This window comes from Rhipicephalus sanguineus, chromosome 5 (assembly GCF_013339695.2).
Source record: "Rhipicephalus sanguineus isolate Rsan-2018 chromosome 5, BIME_Rsan_1.4, whole genome shotgun sequence".
In the NCBI taxonomy this organism is placed as follows: Eukaryota; Metazoa; Arthropoda; class Arachnida; order Ixodida; family Ixodidae; genus Rhipicephalus; species Rhipicephalus sanguineus.
Window position 1 is genome coordinate 10,956,650 of NC_051180.1, and position 22,075 is coordinate 10,978,724.

The window sequence follows — 22,075 nt, forward strand, 5'->3', positions numbered from 1 at the left end:
TGCCGGGAATAAGGGAATTGTAATTTTATTTGAGCAGAGAAACCACCTCCTGCTCCGACTACAGCGACGCACAACGGCGATTTTTGGCATCGAAAGTGACGTTTCGTCATGTCAAAGTGGCGCCAGTGGCTTTGCGTTCTTATTAGCTTGACAAGCAAAGTCACACGTGACATTCGTGTGGTCCCAGCTTGGTCACTCTACTGTGCGCTTAAAAATAGAAAAATATTATGTTTTTACTTTACGAGATAAGAAAATATCTTTTATGTATCACGGTTTGAAAACGATTGCAACACGCGCTGCATAGCGACAACCATGAAGCGAGACTTCCGGTATGTCTCTATAAGAGGCGCGCTGATTGAACCAGTGACGTCACTGACAGAGAGAAATGCGGAATGGGACGTTTTTTTCCTCGTAGTCTGCTCACATTTTGAAACTTGAAGACTAAAAGGTTGTTTTCGTGCACCAATGTTTATCATTTTTTTCGCGTTCATCTCCGTATTCAATACCACACTCATTCCAGTGCTGCAGAAGGCAGTCGAGAAAATATTTCAGCGCCCCTGGAACCCGACCCTTAATCCGGAAAATTCTCTTTTTATGGAATCGGGAAAAGGCCGTCTATAACGCTCGTAACAACGACAAGCATCTACCGTGATGCGTTCGGATCGCAACTAGTCGTGGCCTAAGGAAACGTTGAAACGGCCCAACTCGGGCGAGATCGTTTCGAAAATGTGTTTCTCTAATTTAGCCGATCCGAAGAGGTTTATCGAACGGATTTGTAGGACTGTAGGATGTAGGATTGTAGGACTGTAGGATTTGCCTCGCAACGTTTATGTCGCTGTGCTTCCTTCGTGTTTTGTGTTTAAAGCAGCCCATTTCTGATAGTGAGAAATGTGTTATATATATATATATATATATATATATATATATATATATATATATATGCCTTATGTCGAATCACGAATGTAAAAAATATGGGAGACCAAGGGGATAATTTTTTGTTAAGCACTATCATACGAAATGACAGACAATGAAGCCAGACAAACCATTAGCGAAGATAATTATGTTCACTTAAATTGCGCAAATAATCAGACGAAAGGAAATTGAAGGGGAAAGGATAAATTGCCAGAAGTTGCTGTTTCTTCGCCTGTTTAACAGCCTTGTGACCACTGTGTTGCACGACTTCTTTTTTTTTCTCTTTTTTTTACAGAACACCCAAGCCGAAGGTCTACCCAGACATCCTCCATCACGTTGGAGAAACACCGATGGTTCGCATAAACAGGATTAGCAAAGAGTATGGCTTGGAATGCGAGCTGTGTAAGTACCTCGGTAAGCGACGTAAGACGAATCGAGTCCGGTTAGAGCTGCGCCGTCAAGTTTTAAGTTATGTACCAACTAGCCCGCCTTTCGCCGCTTCTCCAGTTTGTAGCTTTAATTCATTTTTTTACATACGCTTCCAAAAACGAAGTACGTTAAAAAGACGTAGCTCCAGGAAAGTTTCTGCCCCTGCGAATTGGTAGCTTGAATTTGCATGTCTACTCCCAAAGAGCGAGCAACAAAACGTAACAAACCCAATGGGCGTGGCGCGTGGATAATAGGGCGTGGGAAACAGTTTGGACATGGTCAGAAAAGGCTTCCGATCGGTAGTCGAGACTCCTGTGAACGTGTGAGCCAAATGTAAAAGCACTGCTCTCGGCGGGGGCTATACAGTTCCATTTGAAAGACAGCTATAAGGCGCTCGCTCTTCTCTCGGCAAATTACGTCATCGGAGGCAAGGATACGGCCATGGGATCGACAACATGCTCGTGGTCATGACGCGCGTGGACGTATAGCTTCTTGCCGACCTTCAGTAAAGGACAACGAAGCCAAGACGGTATGCAGATTTTCGGTAGTGTTCAGATGCGTGCACTCACATATGCGCAGTGGCTAAATGCGAGTTCTTCAACCCTGGGGGCAGCATCAAGGACCGCATCGGGCTGCGAATGGTGGAGGAGGCCGAGAGGGACGGCATCCTCAAGCCCGGCTCGGTCATCATTGAGCCCACTTCGGGAAACACGGGTGAGCATGCGCCTTTGCCGCTGTGATCCAGTGCTGCTCTATACGATCAGCAGTACTACGACGCCTACTTTATGCGGACTCGCAAGTCGAAATCTTGTAACGGCTTTCTACAACGCTAAAGCGACACTGAAGTGAAACAACAAATTAGTTTAGACTGATAAATTATGCTATGACAACTCTAGCGTCGTTAATTTCACCACTATAGCTTTAATAATAAATGAGAAAATTAATGTCAAAGCTTTAGCCGAAATCTCCGATGGTGATGTCACGGATTTAAAAGTGTCCTTTTTTGGCCTCATTGGCTCAACGAAGGCCCACGAAACTTGGTATACGTTAAGTCTGCGGCTCCCTCAGAAGACAATATGCTTAATTTATACTGATGAGGAACTACGTAGGCCCGATTAGACGCCGTCAAAATCTATGTCGTCACACTGACTGGTGCGGGGAACCTGAGGGTGGTGTCGCACCCGCATTTTCTTTTTGGGCGTTTGCTCGCCTACCAAACGTCTTTCTCGCAGCAAGTGTGGTGTTTTTGGCATCGTGAAAGCGTAATTTACTAATGCGAGGAAAAAAAACGTTTTTCTCTTTAGTGTTCCTTTAAGGACGTTAGTGACATCTGCAGTGTGCAGTCAAGGTGCCGCAGACATTAATTATGCGGTCAAAGTTCTTCGTGTTGCGCCAGGTCAAACTTTTCGAACATCTACGTTCTCTTGTCAGGAAGGTGATCCCCCGAAATCTCGTCTTCTTTCTTAGTGTTTCGCAACATTTTCTGTCATTTTTTACATGAACTGCGATCAGCACGTTTCTTCCAATTGCTTACACCAAAATTTTATCTCTCAGCGTGCATGTATTTCAGTGACTAAGAGAGGAGCCTTCCCAAGGTGTCATAGTTCCGTCAGGTGTTCTTAATTTTTATTTTTCTAGAAGTATTATATGTTGCACTGGCTGTTTCTTTTACAGTGGCGCTTAAACTGTCTAACGTATTATGTCCACCAACCAGCCACTAATTGCACTTCGTCAAGCGTCCTGTTCCCGTGCTTAACAGCGGACATAATATACGTTTCGCATCGTAATGGTTCGGGCTTAATATAGGTAAATATACTTGAGATGTCACAATAAAGTCTGTTGTTTAGGACATAGCATACAGGCCGCCGCGTTCACACAGTGGCTACGGTGCTTCGCTGCTGACTCGAAAGACGCGGGTTCGATCCCGGCCACGGTGGTCGCATTTCGAAGGAGACGAAATGCTACAGGCCCGTCTACCGTACGATTTCAGCGCGCGTTAAAGAACCCCGGGTGGTCGAAATTATCTGGAGCCCTCCGCTATGGCGCCTCGAATAGCTCGAGTCTTTTTGGGGACGTTACAGTGCGTAAACCAACCAAGCAACCTAGGACATAGGGATGCCGCTTGTACCGCTGCGCAGGCATCGGTCTGGCAATGGCGGCGGCCATTCGGGGCTACCGCTGCATCATCGTGCTGCCGGAGAAGATGAGCCGCGAGAAGGTGGACGTGCTTCGTGCGCTGGGCGCCGAGATAGTGCGCACGCCGACAAGCGCACGCTACGATTCGCCCGAGTCTCACATCTCGGTCGCCTTCAGCCTCTGCCGAGAAATCCCGGGCGCCGTCATCCTCGATCAGGTGGGTTGCTCCTTTTATTGCGAAAACATTCGTCGTCGTGACTCTGCAGCCGCCTGTGCTTTCACCTCGACAAGCCACCTCCCCCCCCCCCCCCCAAACACACACACAGACATACGTACTCACGAACTTTTCAGAACTGGTAGTGCTTCCCAAAATACTGTCTCAAAATGTATTGTGATGCATTCATATAGGCGCAAAGAAAATCGTTGCATGTGTCGTCCTGTTGTATTTCTAGGTTGAAGACCAAGGACGTTTTAAACCTGGTCCTGATGGCATACGCTCTAAGCTACTCAAACTAACCAAACCTGCGATATGTAAAATTTTTGCCGCCCTACTTCAACAATCCATTGACACGGGATGTGTTCCAAGCGATTGGAAACAGGCTCGTGTGATTCCCTTCTTTAAACCTGGTGACCCGTCCAACGCCTCTAACTGCAGACTGATTTCTTTAACAAGCACGTGCTGCAAAATTCTGGAACATATCATTTCATCCGCTGTCATGAAGTTCTTAACAGAACCTAATTTTTTTTTTATAAATCAGCATGGATTTTTGTGCGGTCGATCCTGTGAGACGCAACTCTTTGAATTGATCACTGACCTCCACCACTCTATTCATTCATTACATGATGCTGATGCTATATTTGTCGATTTTACGAAGGCCTTCGACAAGGTTCCTCACTTGCACCTAATACACAAGCTAACATGCCTCAGCATCAATATGAGAATTATTAAGTGGATCACCAATTTTCTTAACTAGTCGCTACGAATCAGTTTTTGTAAATGATCACTCTTCCCGTTGCTCTGTTACATCTGGTGTCCCTCAGGGCTCCGTACTCGGACCCATCCTGTTTTTAATTGATATTAATGATATTGCTAATGGTTTGTGTTCTACAGTGAGATTATTTGCTGATGATTGCGTAATTTATAGAGAAAATACTAGTGCTATGAATGCTTGCTACTTGCAATCGTATTTAGAAAAACTCGGTAAATGACGTGAAGATTGGCAAATGGAAATTAACGTCAACAAGACCAAAGCCATTCGATTCTCGACAAAATCTAACCCTGCATTATCCAACTACACATTAAAAAATACGTCCATAGCCTCAGCATGCTCTATCATGCTCAAGTACTTGGGCTTCATTTGCCATCTGATTTGTCATGAAACACCCACATAGACGCCATGGTTAGCAAAGCATCTAGAACACTTGGCTTCGTTCGGCGAATCTTAAGTTTAGCGAATACCACCACTAAACTTCGCGCTTACAACACTTTGGTACGTTCGAAAATCGAATATGCATCACTAACCTGGAACCTGCATCAGGCATACATCATTCATAAATTGAAATCGTGACAAAATAAAGCTGCTCGATTTATCACCAAAAACAACCTGCGAACATCAAGTATAACAGAAATTAAATCTTCAGTTGATCTTGTTCCTCTGGAAAAACGTAGGCTGGTCACGCTTCTTTCATTTTTTCATAAGATTTATAACAATCAGTCATTAAGCGCTGCTTTTCGTATCAAACAAGCCCATCGTGTATCCTCGCGACTTCATCATCAGCTTAAAGTCGAGCCCATCTTCGCCCGTACCAATCTTTTCTTTAACTCCTCGCTACTACTTGCCATCCGTTACTGGAATCGCTTCCTGCTGACATTGCAGGTGTTACTAATCATAATGCATTCGTAAATAGTCGAAAATGTTACTTTAAAGGTTAAATTTTTGCATGTCAAACTTCCTCTTTTTGCTCTCTTCTTGACACATTGCACATTAAAATTCAATTCGTAATTCTTTTTTTCGTAGTTGCATTTTGGTGTCACGTGTATTTATTGCTCAATCATTTGTATATGTCTGAGGTGTTTGGATTACTGTTATTGGTAATATTTACACGTTTATTTACTTTCATAAGACATACTGATATTGCTGCAACATAGGTATTACTGTACTAGCAAAAAAAAAGGATATTTTTTTTTTGCTTAGCTCTGTTTGTTAAAAAAAACTGTGTTGAGTCGTACTTTTGGTTGCAGTGCCGCATGCATTGTTCGAGCATTCGTAAATGTCTGAGGTGTTTGAATTACAGCTAAATTTAATATCTGCACATTATTTACTTTCATAGGACATTGATATTGCTGCCACGAAAGTATTGCTGTACTATCTTAGATATTTTTTCCCTGAGTTCTGTTTGTTTGAAACTGCGTTATGCTGTATTATTCATAGTTCTGTCCCTTCTATGTAATGCCTTCGGGCCTTTAGGGTACTTGAATAAATAAAAAAAAAACTTCTGGAGTGGAAGTTCTCGCATAAACAAGGCAACAAATGTGAATCCAGCATTGGCCCATACTTTAGCACGGAAACATAATATTTTCGTGTTATGCCCGATTAGATAAAGTGCTTTTGTTCTGCTAACGGAAGTGCTATGTTAATTATAAAATAAAGAGATTGTTGTTCCCAACGAAATAATGTATCCGGATGAGTATCGGTAACGTGATCTACAATAAAATTTGCCGAGACTTCGATTCGAGGGTTCTTAAGGAAACGGTGACAAAAAGAGACGCATTGAACAATATCTGTCTCAAGCCGTGTTAGACTCACAGGGCGTGTGAGGGAATCGGTATGTTTTCTTCGTCCTACGCTGACGTTTTGTTGTGCCCATGGTTAGATGGCGGAGGTGTGGCTTCACTTTCGGGACGTAATTTCCGCTCCAGCATTTTTGTTAACCTCCTTGTCGAAAATTATCTCTTCGGTGCACTCTGATATGGACCCACCTCTGTGAAGATGCACGCATCATAACGTTAACCAATAGAGTTAACCATACCACTTTGGCCAAGCAGGATATCTCATTAGCCGTTCTATATACCGTGACACTATCGCTTCAGTTTTACGATTATCATCCGATTGTTTTGTTTGCTTCATTTTCTGTGACATCATGCAATTGAGGGGCCTTAGCAGAGTGTCGAAACGACGCTCCTGACACCTTGCAGTACCGGAACCCCGGCAACCCCTTGGCGCATTACGACACGACGGCCGAGGAGATACTGGACCAGTGCGGCGGCCACCTGGACATGGTGGTCCTGGGCGCCGGCACTGGCGGCACGGCCACTGGCGTCGCGAGGAAGCTCAAGGAGCGCCTCCCCAACGTTCAGGTACAAACAATAAACACTTCGTCGTTCATACTTTGACTGCTGTAGTGTTTATTGCATTACTGAACGTACTTCGATTGCATACACGGACTCGACACCGAAGAATTTAATTGAATGGAAAAGAACTTTTTTTTGGTTGTGCGGGAATCACGCTCCCGGTTCAGTGCCACGTAGCACGGCAAGCCAAGCCTGCGGGCCACCGAAGCTTGAATTTTATACGCCTCTTCTGCGCTACATGTGCCAGTCGCCATCGATACACGGCAGATTTTTCAGGACCTTCCCTTGCGTCAGAAGTTGTATATAGCCAAGACATGCAAGATACCCTGTTCAGGGGTGTTTCAAAGCACTTCTAAAGCATTTATGTTGTATTTTGCTGCTAACAGTATTGCGTTACTATATGCCTGATATCTCCCTCAACTGTTCATCCTCTCTTTTGTTACCTGATATCAAACCCTGTAGCTCACGCCTTATTCTTTAGCCAAACTCACTATTTTCCAGAACATATGTACCTGGCGGCGCCTGTATTCATTAAATTTATTATGACACATTTATCCGGACTCTAAGCGTTGTGTGCACAAGCTGACTGCGTAGCGGTGCTTGCTTCCGTTCCAACGCATTAGCCCGCAACAGCAGTAACGCGCAACAAGGGTGGCGGCGGAAATCGATAACAAAACTGAGAGAGACGACACTACGTGATGGGAGGGCATCGTGACTTCAGGCACGCATTTAAAAGCGTTGTAAGCGTGAGGAGGGAAAATGGAGCTGAGTTCTCGTTGTTTGTTTACTACCATTGTAGCTTAATGTTGCCTACCCGCTTTAAAACAGCAACGTCGTCTTCAATCAATATCAGCCCGCTGATTTAGTTGTCCATCAGTTAAAAAAAAAGTGCGCTTCTAGTTATCGAGTACAAATTCCAGCATATAAACGCCTCGAATTAAGGTATTCCTCCAAACTTTTTTTTCGTGTTGCAGATTGTGGGCGTTGATCCGCACGGCTCGGAGTTGGCCGTCGATGCTGAACCCAACGACCCTTCTGTGACGATGTACGAGGTCGAAGGCATCGGCTACGACTTCGTACCCACAGTCCTCGACAGAAGCGTAAGTTTTCACTTCTCATTTCTGATGTTTACGCACAATGCATTGTGTAACAGCGAGTTTTTTAATTATTATCATCAACTAGATATACCTCTAATCCCGATAGGTGTTATAGCAGGAAAAGCAATATATATATATATATATATATATATATATATATATATATATATATATATATATATATATATATATATATGTGTGTGTAATGTATGTATGTAGACTGAATACATATTTATGAAGCTGAGATGAAGCAAATCGTTTAGAGTGGAACGTAGTTTATGCAAAATTTCATTCTTCTACGGAGGAATATGGCGCAATAAATTTGCAAAAACTTATGATTTTTTTGGTGAAGCCTCGCTGTACATTGTTCACAACACACGCTTCTTAACAATGTATAGGTGGGACGAAAGTATATGAAATAAGCTTAGAGAGAACTTCAACACTGGGTTTGCGTCGGGTACAGCAAGAGAACGCAACCGCCTAGTCCAAAACGCCTTCACAAAGCTGAATACACAAGTATACGAACGAAGTGAACATATCACAGAGAGCTCCTCCGAAATAGCACAACCTGAAAGACTCTTAATGTGAACGTACAGTGGTCAACCCTCATATCTAGAACGACGAAGCGTCACGCTCGGAACTGCACGAGCGACATCTGCAGTCGTAGATAAGCCACATCAGAGCATGCGCGGCGCCTATGATGCGCCTCCTTTGCATTTTTGATCCTTGTTCATCGCCGCGGATGCAACCACCGCTTGGCCGTCGAAAGTGTTCTCAAGGGTTTAGCGCAAAAAAAGCAAAAAAAAAAAGCGAACTGCTTCGGCATTCTCGGTATGATATGATACCGCGAACTGAAAATAAGTTTGCAGTATAAAAGGTGCCGATCCGGGCGATTGCACTCCTTTTTTTCGGCGCAATACAGTTGACAGTGCTCCTGACGGCCAAAGCAGTTGTCCCTGCCGCGGCGAGGTCGGAAACTGCAAGGCGGGCACATTATTGACTCCACGCATGCTCAGAGGTGGCCCGTTTCGAACTGTCGGATGTCGCTCGCGCTGTTCCGAGCGCCGTCGTTCTAGACATGCGTGTTGACGACTGTACAAAGTATAGGAACTAATGTTCACATGGGCGTAGAAGAAGAAGAAGAAATCACTTTATTTATAAAGTCCAGCAAAGTTGATTCGGGGTGGGCCTCAACCCCGGCCTAGGCATCGGCCGCAGCGAGGGGGTAGGGGCTTCACCCACCTTCTTACCTTCTTCCCTCGAGGAAAAGGGGTGGGCGTGTGTGTTTGTATATATATATATATATATATATATATATATATATATATATATATATGCAAAATTTAAAGAATTTCGGGTAATGGAATTTAGCACCCCCCCTTCTGCCGACTACGCCAATGGATGTGTACATTGTTTTCGCAATTCTTAGCCCAAAGAAGGCTTTCTGGAAGAGTAGAAGTTTGGGCCAGTTGGTGATGCATACCTGGTTAAGTGAAGCGCAATAGACGGGACGAGCACTACTAACAACTGTGACGTTTATTGGAAAGCATCGCCGCATCTAGACAGTATGCGCATGCGCACGAGACCCTCGGTGACCAGCAAAAAAAAAAGGGGGGGGGGGGGGGGCAGGCTTGCGTGGAAAAAACCCTCGGGACAACATAACACGTGGCGAATATATGCACGCAAAAAAAGGAGGTGGAAATGTGAAGCGTAAGTACGCAGTTGACTACGAAAAAACGACAAAGTTAACAAAATAAGAACTAAGAAAACGTTCTAAAAGCAAAAATATTACAAAAGCAGTAAAACGTAAGTGCAAGAACCAATATAAATGTAATATTAATTGTTGGGGTATTGCGCCTCAAGACCACGATATGATTATGAGGGACGCCGTAGTGGAGGGCTCCGGAAATTTTGACCATCTGGTGTTCTTTAACGTGTACCTAAATCTAAGTACAGGGGTCTCTGCCATTTCGCCTCCACCGAAATGCGGCCGCCGAGGCCGAGATTTAAATGCGGCTATCGATACCCAACTGCGTACGCTTCACATTTCCGTCGCCTTTTTGTAGCGTTAGCTACACTTGCCTAGCCGGAGCCGATTTCGTGTGGGTCATCATGAGCCGTGCTGCGCATGCGCGAGGATGAGTGCGGAGCGGGCATCTCACGCGCTCTCCGCCACCGCCACGCGCGGCTCGCCGCTGCTGGTGGCGGAGAGCGGGAGGAGTGGCGGCGTAGCCGGGCAGACAGACTGGCGCCGGCGCGCGCGACTCGCCGCTGCTGCTCTGCGCATTCGAGAGGGGTGACGTCGTAGCCATGGCGCGCGCAGCTATTCGCCTTCGCTGTGCAGTCGCCGTCTGACAATGCGCTGGTGCCGCTTGATAGCGCCTCTGACTGGCGTTTGCAGGTGGGTAACGCCATGGAGAAGGAGAGCGCAAATGCTGCTCAACGGCGCAGAAGAGCCGAGAAGGTTATGTCATCGGATCCCGAAGTAGTTGCCTGGCAATTAGCGGTTCAGCGTACGAAGAATGAACAGAGGAAGGCTAAACGTGTTGCGGAGACACTGGAGGAAAGGGAGGAACGTCTAGCAAAGCGGCGTCGCCAGGATGCTGAGCGACATGCCCGACCACCTCTGCAGCAGCAACAACAAGACGCCGTCGATGACGTCAAGGCTCGCTGATCGACTGCCTATACTGTGAAACTTAGCGAAAGCGCCAGTGCGACTCGGACCTTCGAGGCGGACTTCGTAAACAATCCGTTTGGATACGTGTGCGACGTGTGTGAAACATGGCACATGAAAGACTTGACGCCGCTAAGTAGTGCCATGCGTGAAACGTTGAGTTTAGTGGCGGCGCCTGAGTGGGGTGAAACCGTGGCGCGGGTTTGTACAACGTTCAAGAACTTTCTCGTTAAGCAGAACATTTCGCTCTTTAGCGTTACCAATGGGTATCGTTACCCGGCCATGCCGCCAGGTCTACAGGTTCTGAACGATGTGGCCGAATGTGTGTCATTGGAGCAGCAGTAAGCATGACAATCAAGCTATTCCTAGACAATCTGGAGAGATCAGAATAATCAGCTGAACCTTTGCTAACGCTACGTATATCCTGGCATAGCCGAGCTAAGCCACTGCAAATTTTTTGTGCATACATTTGCACACGTTAGGTTGTCACGGGGTTTTTCTCACGTCTGTATGCATTTTTTTTTTCTGGTCAGAGAAGGTCTTGTGCTCATGCGCATAGTGTCTAGCTGCAACGACGCTTTCGAATAAATGTTCACAGTTGTTAGTAGCGCTCGTCCCGTCTAACTTTTCTGTCCCGTTTAGTACCTCGCTTGACTTTACCAAGAAGGTTTTCTGGAGAAACTTTAACTGACTCCACACGCCGCAATAGGCTTTACCCAATGCGTTACAGTCATGTCCGCTGGCGCCTTCTCACGAGGTTTATCAGCATGCGAGTTCATCGCCCTTATACTTATTACAGCTGATAGACAAATGGTACAAGTGCAACGACAAGGATTCTTTCCTCATGGCCCGAAAGTTGATCCGACAGGAAGGTCTCCTATGCGGTGAGTGTGGGTTCCTGTTTCCATAACGACATAATGTCTCAACTAATTACGTAGAAAGTTGTCTTTGTCTTGTCAATTACCTGAAGCAGGTATGAGAACTGTATACATAAGGCAGTGCTTGGGCAGTTTGAAAGGCCAGCTTGTCTAATGCGAAGGATGTCGTTGTTGAGCGCGGTTTAACTGAGCGTGTCGAGCGATAGCAGCGACTACCGCGGAAAGCGGCGCTGTCCCGCGCGGCAAGCAGCGGCACGCTGTGCGCATTTTTCTTTGTATTGCCGGCGCGGGAGTCACGTGGCAGAAGTCTACTAACAGGCACTAACTCCGGGATCGGTGTGCTATTCTGGACACTGTCCACAGTAGCACCCCCGGTCCACCTTTGACCAAGCGACGATGTCATGTGATGACGTCATCGTATTGCATCGTGTCATGATGTAATGATAGCATCACCAACTTCGGTCATATGTGATGTAATAGCAACGTCACATGGACGTCGCAGCAAGCCGTCACTGGTGGCGTAGGTCCCGCGTTTTGTCAGCGCGCACCGCTCGTTCCTTCTCCATGCCGCTCGCTCGGAGGCGGCCACTGGGCTTTTGTACCACTTTTTGGCGCTTGACTTGTTTTGCTCAAGGTCACCGCGCAAAGCCACTTAAGGCTTTAGCCTCAATACATTTGTTAAAAGCTGTGCTTGGTGTGGAGCTGCATTGTCGAGTCTGCAGTTCTTGTTTGTTCGCAGGCGGCAGCAGCGGGTCGGCGATGAGCATAGCCGTGGTGGCGGCCAAGTCGCTGAAAGCTGGCCAGAAGTGTGTGGTGGTGCTGCCCGACGGTGTGCGCAACTACATGACCAAGTTCCTCTCGGACGGATGGATGGCCGAGCGTGGATTCATCTCGCTCTACTCCGAGATGAGCACCAAGCATTGGTGAGCTCAAGTATTAAGTTGCAGCCCGCAGTGGCTTGGCCATAATCGAGCACATTATGTCTCGGTGGCTGTAAAACAACCAGCCGCCTTTTTGACCTACTAGTTCAAGTAGTAATTTTTGCGTAACCGAGACGTTATCAGGCATGTTCGGAATGCTGGAGGAGTATGTAAGAAGATACTCTTGTGCAAGAAATGATTGCATTCACTGAATAGATACAAATAGGCACACTGCTCTGGCGAGATAACACTAGGTATTACTCAAACTTTGCAGACATCGGTCGTTAGGTATACAAAGAAAAGGAGACATTACAAACGATACGCACACATGCTTCATTCATGGTTCTTAGTATGCAGCGTATGGGCACTTGTACCCTTTTAGGTTGCGGGCACTCTTGTCTAGCGATAAATTCAAGGTGTCACGGAGAATGTGTATCACGTCCCCCAAATTTCGCTTCTTCCGCTCGTTAGGCTATGCATTCTGACACTGCGGTCGCACGTTGAATGCTTAAACGTAGTGTGACAATAGCTGAGGTTGTCGGAAGGACTTAGAGAACCTGAGAAGTGAGGTACGCAGAGGTCGATGAGGCTGTTTCTGTCGTCATGTCGCCTTCGGAATTTTGCGGTCATATAATGTGACTGGAGCCAAATCTTTCGCTAACGGATGAGGGCGTGGGAGGTATAAGAATGTCGCATCATGAAAACAACTTATGTGTTCAATGTAGATCGCCATAGGCGTGCGCACGGGGGGGTGGGGGGGGGGAGGGGCAGTGGGGGTGGCCGCCCCCTAATCACCTAAGAGGGGGGGCGCAAAATCTGCCTCGTACATTGACTTAATAGGAGGGGGGGGGGGCGCTGCGATGAACTTTCGCCCCCCCCCCCTGATGGGGAACCCTGCGCACGCCTATGTAGATCGCTAACAAACAAATATGACAATTTATTCAATTTGTTATAATTCCAGATTGTCACTGGTGTGTCGCAGTGAAAATGTTTATCTAGCATAATGTCACAGCGCTTCACGTCCAGGCGTTTTATCCGTTCGGTGCAGCGGACTGTCCCTAATACGCTGATGTTTCTTGAATATGCGTCGAAATACAGGAAATACGAAAAATTCGAAATTCAAAGGAATTGCGCAGTTAGTTCTCCTATACTTCTTTACTGCGCATAACTACTGTACCCAAAGAAGGACCTGACATGCGTATGACTCAATCCTGTCCTAGAATACTCACACAGCTGTATTCTAGGCATCTGGCCTAACCTTAGCAGGTCCAGTAAGACGTCGACTTTAGACACAAAAGAGACAGAATGAAACGGCATTTTCATAGCTTACCTAATAACATCACACGCACAGTCGACTTGACCAGGCGCGACCTGACGCAGCTACCGTCGGCAGCTAAACTTTCAGGCTGAGCTGACCCGGCCGCTTACGCTGGTCAACTCAACCCGCTTGAGTTAAATGTGCACGTGCCCTACGAGCAACCGGAGTATGATGATCCTTTGCGCATGCAGGTGGTGGAACCAGACTGTGCGCTCTCTGCGGCTGCGCATACCGCTGACAGTGACGCCCAGCGTGAGCTGCCAGGATGCCGTGGAACTAATGAGTGCCGAAGGCATCGACCAGGTCCCAGTCGTTGAGGAAAGCGGGTCAGCCATTGACTTGTCCTTCTTCTGGAACAAATCAAGTGCATCTAGTGAAAAGGAACTGCAACGCGCCACACGCAGCCATTGTAAAATCCAAGCATTCGGATAAGTTTCAGATTTTGGCGCTCTGTTCGACATACTTTCACTTCGTACCGCCTTCACAGGGCCGCTCAATGCGTTTACATCTACATAGCCTACCCCTGACATCGTTTTACTTGCTTTTGATCTTGCCCTTACTGCAAAGCTCGTCAAGACGTGAAACGGGTGGCCTACTGGCCGGATCACGTTGTCATACAGGGTGTTTCAAGAATTGTTTCCGAAAATTCTCAAAGATCAGGAAAATGCGATATTTGCTCGCTGCCTTCACAATTGCTTTTTTCTGTAGCGGCAGACATCTTAAAATAGTTGAAGACATCATTTGGGAGAATAATTAAGAAAGTTGACTTTTTTTTCATTAGAGGAGTTACGCGGTTATGTCAAATGGGAGAATGCAAGTTCTTTATGCGAAGAACCCATCGTATATAGAAAAAGTGGCCTCTAGTAATTATTGTGGCGTAATGAAATTCAACCAAATTCAACGGCGAAACCGAAGCACCGATGAGCGCAACAAGCAGACGACCAGAATGAAGTCACTGTTCACGAAAACGATTACAGGGGCGTAGTTCTTCCGCGTTCGTGAACGTATGTGCGCCATACGTGCTATAATTGCTAGCGCAGCCCGCACAACGAAGTTGGTTGATGGTTGATGTAACGACGCTCACTCATTCTGGACGTCTCAGAAGGATATGGCACTTGCGTGCTTCCGCGTTTCGGTTTTGGTTTCGCCGCTGAATTTGGCTGAATTTTATTACTTCGCAATTATTGCTAGAGGCCGCTTTTTGAAACCTCAAAGCTGCAATTGCATTGTCGCATGAAGGACTTCGATTCTTCTATTTGACATAATCGCGTGACTCCACTAATAAAAAAAAAGTTAATTAATTTAACTTCCCTAATTACCGTCCCAAATTATGTCTTAAGCAATCTTAAGATGCCTGCGGCTACAGCAGAAGTAAATTGTGAAGGCGTCGAACAGATATCGCATTTACCCGATTTTTTAGAATTTTCGGACCCATTTCTTGAAACACCCTGTATATTTGTTTGACGGTGCCTTTTTAGAAACTAAGTTCTCATTACCAATCCTAGAATGACAGAGAGTTGAGCTAGCGGGTAGAGATTCACGTTAGAAAAAGCTAGGCGTTGCAGGCACGAGCAAAAGTAGAGAAAAGCACGTTTGTGTATGCCGTTCTCTGTCGTTTGGGCCCGTGTCAGCGCGCCTAAACTGTAAGCAGAAATTAGCCGATGGAAGTTTTATCAGCTTATAACATTGTTCTTATTATTTTCGTTCTTGCAGTTATGCCACAAATCACACCTTATCTTTTATTTTCAGAGCCGTGCTCGGAATGGTCTCACTGGGAAACTTAATGTCTAAGATACTGGCGCGGCGCATCGACGCCACGACGCCGGTTGCAAAGGCTGCGTATGACCAGTTCAGAAAGGCAAGTCAGCATTTTGAAGATGGCATTCTTCTTAGCATCCAGCTAGAGTAACGATTATTCCTTGCCTTCGATGCTACAAAGCACCTGGACCAAGATTGCAGAAAAATATTCCCGTCAAGGACGAATCCTTTGTCGACTAAGAAGCTTTCTTTCTCGGAAATCCATAAAGATTTCCTTTGTATCTTTGTGCTGCGAACGTGCGTATGACAGTCTTTTTCTTTTCGTGATCCTTTCGGTCTTCCGCTGTACTCCGCTGTATACCAATAGATATAGAAACGTCACATTTTCCCCGCCATTTATTATTCACTTTAGCGAAGTACGTGTTATTTATCAGCAAGTCGCACGTTAGAATTGGACAATATCTAATGTGTGCTGTCAATATTCACGTTTTTCCATTTGCTCACTACAGTACACAAGTTTGTTATTGTCTATACGTGGCCGATACGCCTGCGAAATTGTCACTGTAGCGCTACAGTGCTCTCGCGTGAGATGTGCGACTACCATACTGTAGTGCCCTGCAGTGCAGAGAAGGAGAGGTTGTTGCACTGTATGTACACGGACTTCAACCTCTAAGGTGAACACATCATTAGTATTCAAGACCTGATAGAAGCTCTTGTTTAATACGTAATCCGTAGAATTATTATTGTGCTCATCGACACCATGGTTAGACGTCATATAACGGACATTTGCCTCGTGAACTAGGATAAACGTTCTAGTTTTACCGACCTGAATACTAATGAGGTGTTCGCCTTAGATGTGGACGACCATCTTGTAGGCACATCGTTCCGGTTTATTTTCGGTCTCACATTTACATTCAAATTCAATAATCAGCCTTCGTGCTACAACGTATATATATATCAGTACTGGCATTTTAGACGACATACTTACGTAGTGGCTAAGACATACCGACGCCTTTCAGGTGACCCTGGATACGACCCTGGGCATGCTGTCCACGATGCTGGAACATGGCCACTTCGCCCTGGTGGTCGCGGAACAAGTGCAAGGTGACTTAATACTCGTCGAATCTTCGAACGCGCAAGGCTAGGAGGGTGTCCTGCACGTAGGCATAGCCAAGGGGGAGGGAGGAACACCCCTTCTCCCCCTCTGTATATTATCATCCTGGTTACGTCGGTGGTACTGCATTTTGAACGTTCGCATTCCTTTCGTCTTTTTTTTTTCGGTATTTAGGCCTAATGCGACAGTGTGTGTGTGTTCTTGGTAGCGACATATAATATCTCAACTTGTTCTAGAAACGCCCTCGCTTGGCACTGAACAGTGTGACAATTTTTCACCAGAACAATAGGCGTGTTTAATTTCTCGCCTCGTAGAGGGGAATGGAATGAGAAGCGAGAACACGGAGTCCCCATGTTGCGCACCTTAGTGGCTCTCATGTAAAACTGAAGCGGCTGCATTTATAATAACGTGTTCTTATGCCTCTGGCTTGTGCGCATCCACAGAAACACCTTCCATATTAATATAACTGACAGGCTGAAGGCCCACCCACCATATATAGAAAAGGAAAAATAATCATAATTCGGATATTGCGTTATTACGTGCACTGCGTTGCACTCGCAGAACGTAAACATACGCGCCTGTGACATACTTAGGAAGCAGTTGTAGCCGAACGCATAGTACCCTGACCATATTGGAAGCACTCATAAATAAATAAATAAATAAATAAATAAATAAATAAATAAATAAATAAATAAATAAATAAATAAATAAATAAATAAATAAAAAGATAAATAAATAAATAAATAAATAAATAAATAAATAAATAAATAATAAATAAATAAATAAATAAAGCGAGCTATGTCTTCCACGGATATTCAGGCAGCATATATATAATGGATTTACTTCGAAATTTCAATGCAGTATTCCAATGCGTGTAATCGTTATCGCGTTTCGTGATGCTAGCAAATTAAATGACGACATACGTCATTTTCCTTTTTTTGAGCGTGATTTCAGAAAGCCAGCAAACAAGCGTTTCTGCACCGTTGTCGCCTCATCCGTGGTTGCCACGGCCAAGTGAGTGACGAACGAGACACCGGGACGTAGTCTTCCTCATTGATAGCACACCTTTATTTGACGTGTGCTTCTAACGCGTCGTCACAGCCTTTGTCAACAGGCAACCAGAGAGGCTTTAACTTGGGCTAGTTGCTACGACATTCTTAGATAATGCAGTTGAGCTGAGCGGCATGCACTATTGCGCACTACTTGTCCTGTTCTTTCTCGTTAGTCCTTCGTGCATTTCGCTCAGCTCAACTACATTAGAAGGGCAGCCAGCAGTGCCACATCGGAGGTGACAAAAACCAAGAAATGTGCTACGCTTTCATCTCATAAGTCAGAGCACCGCCGACGCAAGCCATAACGTGTCAAGTCTCAGTTATGTCTTTAAGCGGCAGCGAAAAGGTGGGAGGAAGTTTTATTGCACGAAGAAAGATTTTTATGGCTGATTTTCATTATGCTTGCAAAGCACGACACACTGCCGTGCAAGTCTTTTGCAGCTGGGCAGGAGGTTGCCTGTTCGACTCCTGCAGGTCGCGGCGGCTGCATTATGGCTAAGGCAGCGAATAACAACGTTCACTCGCTGGGCTTTGCGAGCACGTTAAATGGCCCTAGATAAGAAAAAAATCATCGAAGCCCCCACATAGTGCCTCTCTCTCAGGAACATTTGGGACGCGCCTAGGCACATTTTTTGGGACGCTAAATACAATCAATTAATCGTGACTTCATATCCGAACTGCCCCTGAACATTTGAATGACAGCACCTGAATTGCTTTTTTACGCTTGCCAGTGTATACATTGTTCTGGTTTAATGTTCAATTCGAGCACAGGGGTTATGAAAGGTGCCATAGTGTGGGTCATCGGATTTTTTTTTTTTCCAACTGGGCAGTTTTACACTGGAAGGCGGCAATCGCTATCCCAAATGGAATGTTTGCTTTTGTGCTCAGCAGGGAAACGCAATAGCTGCTGAGTCAACGCAACGTGTGTTCTGCATACCGTCAGAACTCTTATTCAAATGAAAATGTTCGAGGCGATGTGAAATAGTTCACGAAATGTTCGCATAACTCACTACGAGAGATATCGCTTCAGCAATTCACTCATATGCGCAGTTAATATGGTGTGTGGTTCCTTCGGAACGTTTCGACAGCCACATTTCGGAACTTCCTATGGTGTAGTTCTTTGTGGCGAAAGCCAAGATAGCCATTATTTCAATGTGTAACATGTGTCCAGTTTTGGAGGTAACGCGTTACAAGTAACGGCGTTACCGGTAACGCGTTACTTCTTTCAGCAACTTTGTAACGTACCCGTTACAATTTTGGAACTGTAACGGGTAACGTACTTACGCTAAAATTTTTCGGTAATATGAGGTGCCACGTTATTCTTTACTATTTTTTCCAATTACCCAGGTAGTTTTGTACAAACTTCTTTCGTCTTGTGGGAGCCACTTTCTCATAGCACGCCCCGACGTTATTTTGTCGCAGCGGCGGACGACTGTCTGTCCGCCAGGCGTTGTCAAAGCGTGGGTCCTTTGTTGCGCGAGGCAAATTGCAATGGGGAGCTCATTGCCGAAATTTTTTAATGGATCTGCTGCTTTCGGCTAACTTGCTATCGAGGTTCGAGTTGTCGTGGATAGTCGATGAAGCGAAGCAAAGTGCTGTCCTCGAAACCGTAAAAAGCGAGCTGCCGTGATTTGCTCGACTTGCGGACATCAAGACTCATGGTATATATAGCGACCCGCCTGAACTCCAGCACAACGGAGGATGACTTCTTCGGAAATGACTTCTCGACATCATCTCCAACTGAAGATGAGCAACTGTGTTCGTATTTTTGGTGCCGCATGATATCGCGCTGCGTGGACTCAAGTAAAACTTTCCGCACGTTCACCAGTTCAATCTGAAAGTCAATACAAGAATACCAAATAGCGTGTCCTTCGAGCGCCTACTTCGCGTAGGTGCGAACGTATTCACTAAGAAGCGAGGTAAGCTGTTCGATGACAGCTTTTAAATGCAGATGTTGCTTGCGTTCAGCAAGTTGTAGTTATATTAGGAATTTGTACAGGCAGTACTCTAGCACTGTTTATAAACTTCGTTTTTAATATTAGTTTTGCTTCTTTCTATATGCAATGGCAGCTATATACGTTTATGGTGATTAATTTCTGAGCGAGCGAGGGGGACCTTGAACACCTTAACATACGCACTCGCAATTTTTTGCGGTAATTATGCAGGTTAAAGCGAAATAATATTGTTTATGTGAGCAAATACTTTTCCCCAGAATTTTGCCATTTAAGCATCTCCTTATTGCTACAAAATTTTGGCATTTATTTTGTTAGTAGAAACACCCCGTCATAATACTGCAGGTTTGCCGAGAGTTCATAGAGGTTTTTTTTTCGGCGAGCGTTGATGATGAAATTGATCATTTTGTGGTTAATTTCATGTTGAGAAAAATGGCTTCACCATATGGTGACAGAGTTACAAGCCATCACATGTAGCTGTACGGGCTATTTTAAGCCGCCATACTCTTGCAAAGATACGACACATTTGTGCAAGTTATTCTCGCGCAGTCACCATTTTAAGTAAAATTATTGTTTGGGCTAGAACTCTTATGAGAAATATAAATATGAGCTTTATAAAATTGTTATTGTGGGCCCCTTCAGCGAAGGTGCACTGAATAAAATTTCTGACCATGGAGTAACTGCAGAAGTAACGGCCGTCACTTTTTTTCGGTAACGGTAACGGTAATGTGTTACCTTTTTTTTTATGGGTAACGTAGGGTGGTAACGCGTTCCTCTTTCGTTAGCGTAACGAGTAACGTATTTAGTTACTTTTTTTCGGTAACGCATACAATGCTGCATGTGTCACACATGTCTCGTGCAGAATTACTCCCTCTCTCTTAGTGTAGAGAGGCATTATCTGTATTACCGAAGGGTTTAACAAAAGAAGAAAGAAAGAATATGATCATTTTTTTTAGTATCGCTTCTTTTCGTGTTTCCTTGCCTTGACGCCTGCGACTAATCAAGTACCAAGAAATGGCTCAGACGGCTGGCTGTTAAGTGTTCAAATTATTGAACGCAGCTTTAGGACACGAAGCTGCACAATGTATTGTGATCGAAATTTGTGGCTGCAGATTATTAATCTCCACCTGGACGTCATGGGCATGTGCCCAGCTCCCGACAAACCCTTACGCATTGCTCCCAGCAGTATCCTTCTGCCGCGACAAGAAGTAGGAACTGCGACCTTGCGTTCACGAGCAGAATGCGGTGATATGAATGGCGTCCTCGTGGTTCTTAAAGCCGCCGCGGTGGCAAGCGGTTGCGGTGCTCGGCTGCTGACCCGAAAGACGCAGATTAGATCCCGGCCACGGCGCTCGCATTTCGATGGCGGCGAAATGCTACAGTCTTGTGTACTGTGCGATGTCAGGGCGCGTTAAATAACCCCAAAAGAACTTGTTGTTCGGCTAGTTGGTATAGTTCATTTCTTCGGTTACTTTCACTGCTAAGTAACCCGCACATTTTACCTGTTTTCGAAGCAATGCACTCCCTCACCAGAGCAGGATTGGCCACCCTGGTGTAGTACTTGGCCACTACCTCCCACATGAATAAACAAACAGAATGGAAAACAAAATCACAGGCTTTTTCTTCTTGTTTCAGTGGCTACAGGTGCGTCCAGGACAAAAGAGGTTGTCATCGGCATAGTTACCAACATCGATCTTCTGCGATTCATCACAAAGGGATCCAAGCCGAAGCCCGAAAATAGCATCAACGGTGGTGACAAGTTGATGGGATGAAGAAGTTCTCCTCGAATAAAGTTATAGCAGCGTTTCATTGCCGTCAACCTTTCTAATGTCTTCCCGCACACCTTTTTAGGCGAAAGCCTCATATGTCTCATGAGAAAGGTCATGTGCCGAAAAGCGGGCGTGAGGTATAGAAAAGCACATGAATCACAAAAAAAACAGCGCGCCTCGTGGCTCGGGCAAGGCTCGGGTGCGAGCTGCGCGTTACTTTGTCTTTGCGGCGTTCGCGTGAATAAAATATATAAGAACGGCGTCCGCGTGACTCTCACTCCGTCTTTGCGGAAGCGTGAAGTCTAGGCGATAAAGAAACTAAGGGAGACTGCAGTTCTCCAGGACCAAATAAAGTTCATTTCATCATCGTCTCCTATAGTGCAGCAGACGTCACGGAAAGCTTCCGCGGAGCGGCGCCGGTCGCTTGCAGGGTATGAAAAAAAAAAAACGGCATTCACCTGACTGATTTCTGCCGTCTAGGGGAGCGATAGCCATACAAAGGCGAGCGAAAGCCTCACTGGGCATATATATTTGAGTAGTGAGTTAATAAGTAAAATGTAATTAGTGAAAGTTATTGAAATGATGATAAAAGCAAACGAAGTGAATACTGCGTTAATTATTGAAAGTTCACTAGTGAGGGTCTCAATTGGCTAACGTTGAACGTCGACATAAAGTGCACGGTAAGATAGCCACACCGGATGGCTTTCGTCTTCG

At 45.5% G+C, this 22,075-nt stretch overlaps 1 protein-coding gene across 3 annotated transcripts in view; it reads left to right on the forward strand.

The window, feature by feature from the left end:
• Window positions 1–21,411, forward strand: part of LOC119393202 (cystathionine beta-synthase) — a 62,695-nt gene extending 41,284 nt beyond the window's left edge. For 2 of the 3 annotated variants that reach the window (XM_037660053.2, XM_037660052.2), the window contains exons 3-14: window positions 1,208–1,314; window positions 1,921–2,055; window positions 3,480–3,694; window positions 6,674–6,835; window positions 7,804–7,929; window positions 11,400–11,484; window positions 12,218–12,401; window positions 13,908–14,042; window positions 15,466–15,574; window positions 16,494–16,578; window positions 17,543–17,602; window positions 21,228–21,411. In XM_037660053.2, coding sequence (XP_037515981.1) covers window positions 1,208–1,314; window positions 1,921–2,055; window positions 3,480–3,694; window positions 6,674–6,835; window positions 7,804–7,929; window positions 11,400–11,484; window positions 12,218–12,401; window positions 13,908–14,042; window positions 15,466–15,574; window positions 16,494–16,578; window positions 17,543–17,602; window positions 21,228–21,364 — 1,540 coding nt within the window. In that variant the 3' untranslated portion in view covers window positions 21,365–21,411. The remainder of the gene's footprint in view (window positions 1–1,207; window positions 1,315–1,920; window positions 2,056–3,479; window positions 3,695–6,673; window positions 6,836–7,803; window positions 7,930–11,399; window positions 11,485–12,217; window positions 12,402–13,907; window positions 14,043–15,465; window positions 15,575–16,493; window positions 16,579–17,542; window positions 17,603–21,227) is intronic. The other variant, XM_037660054.2, reaches the window with a different exon arrangement.
• The last annotated feature ends 664 nt before the right edge of the window (window positions 21,412–22,075 follow it).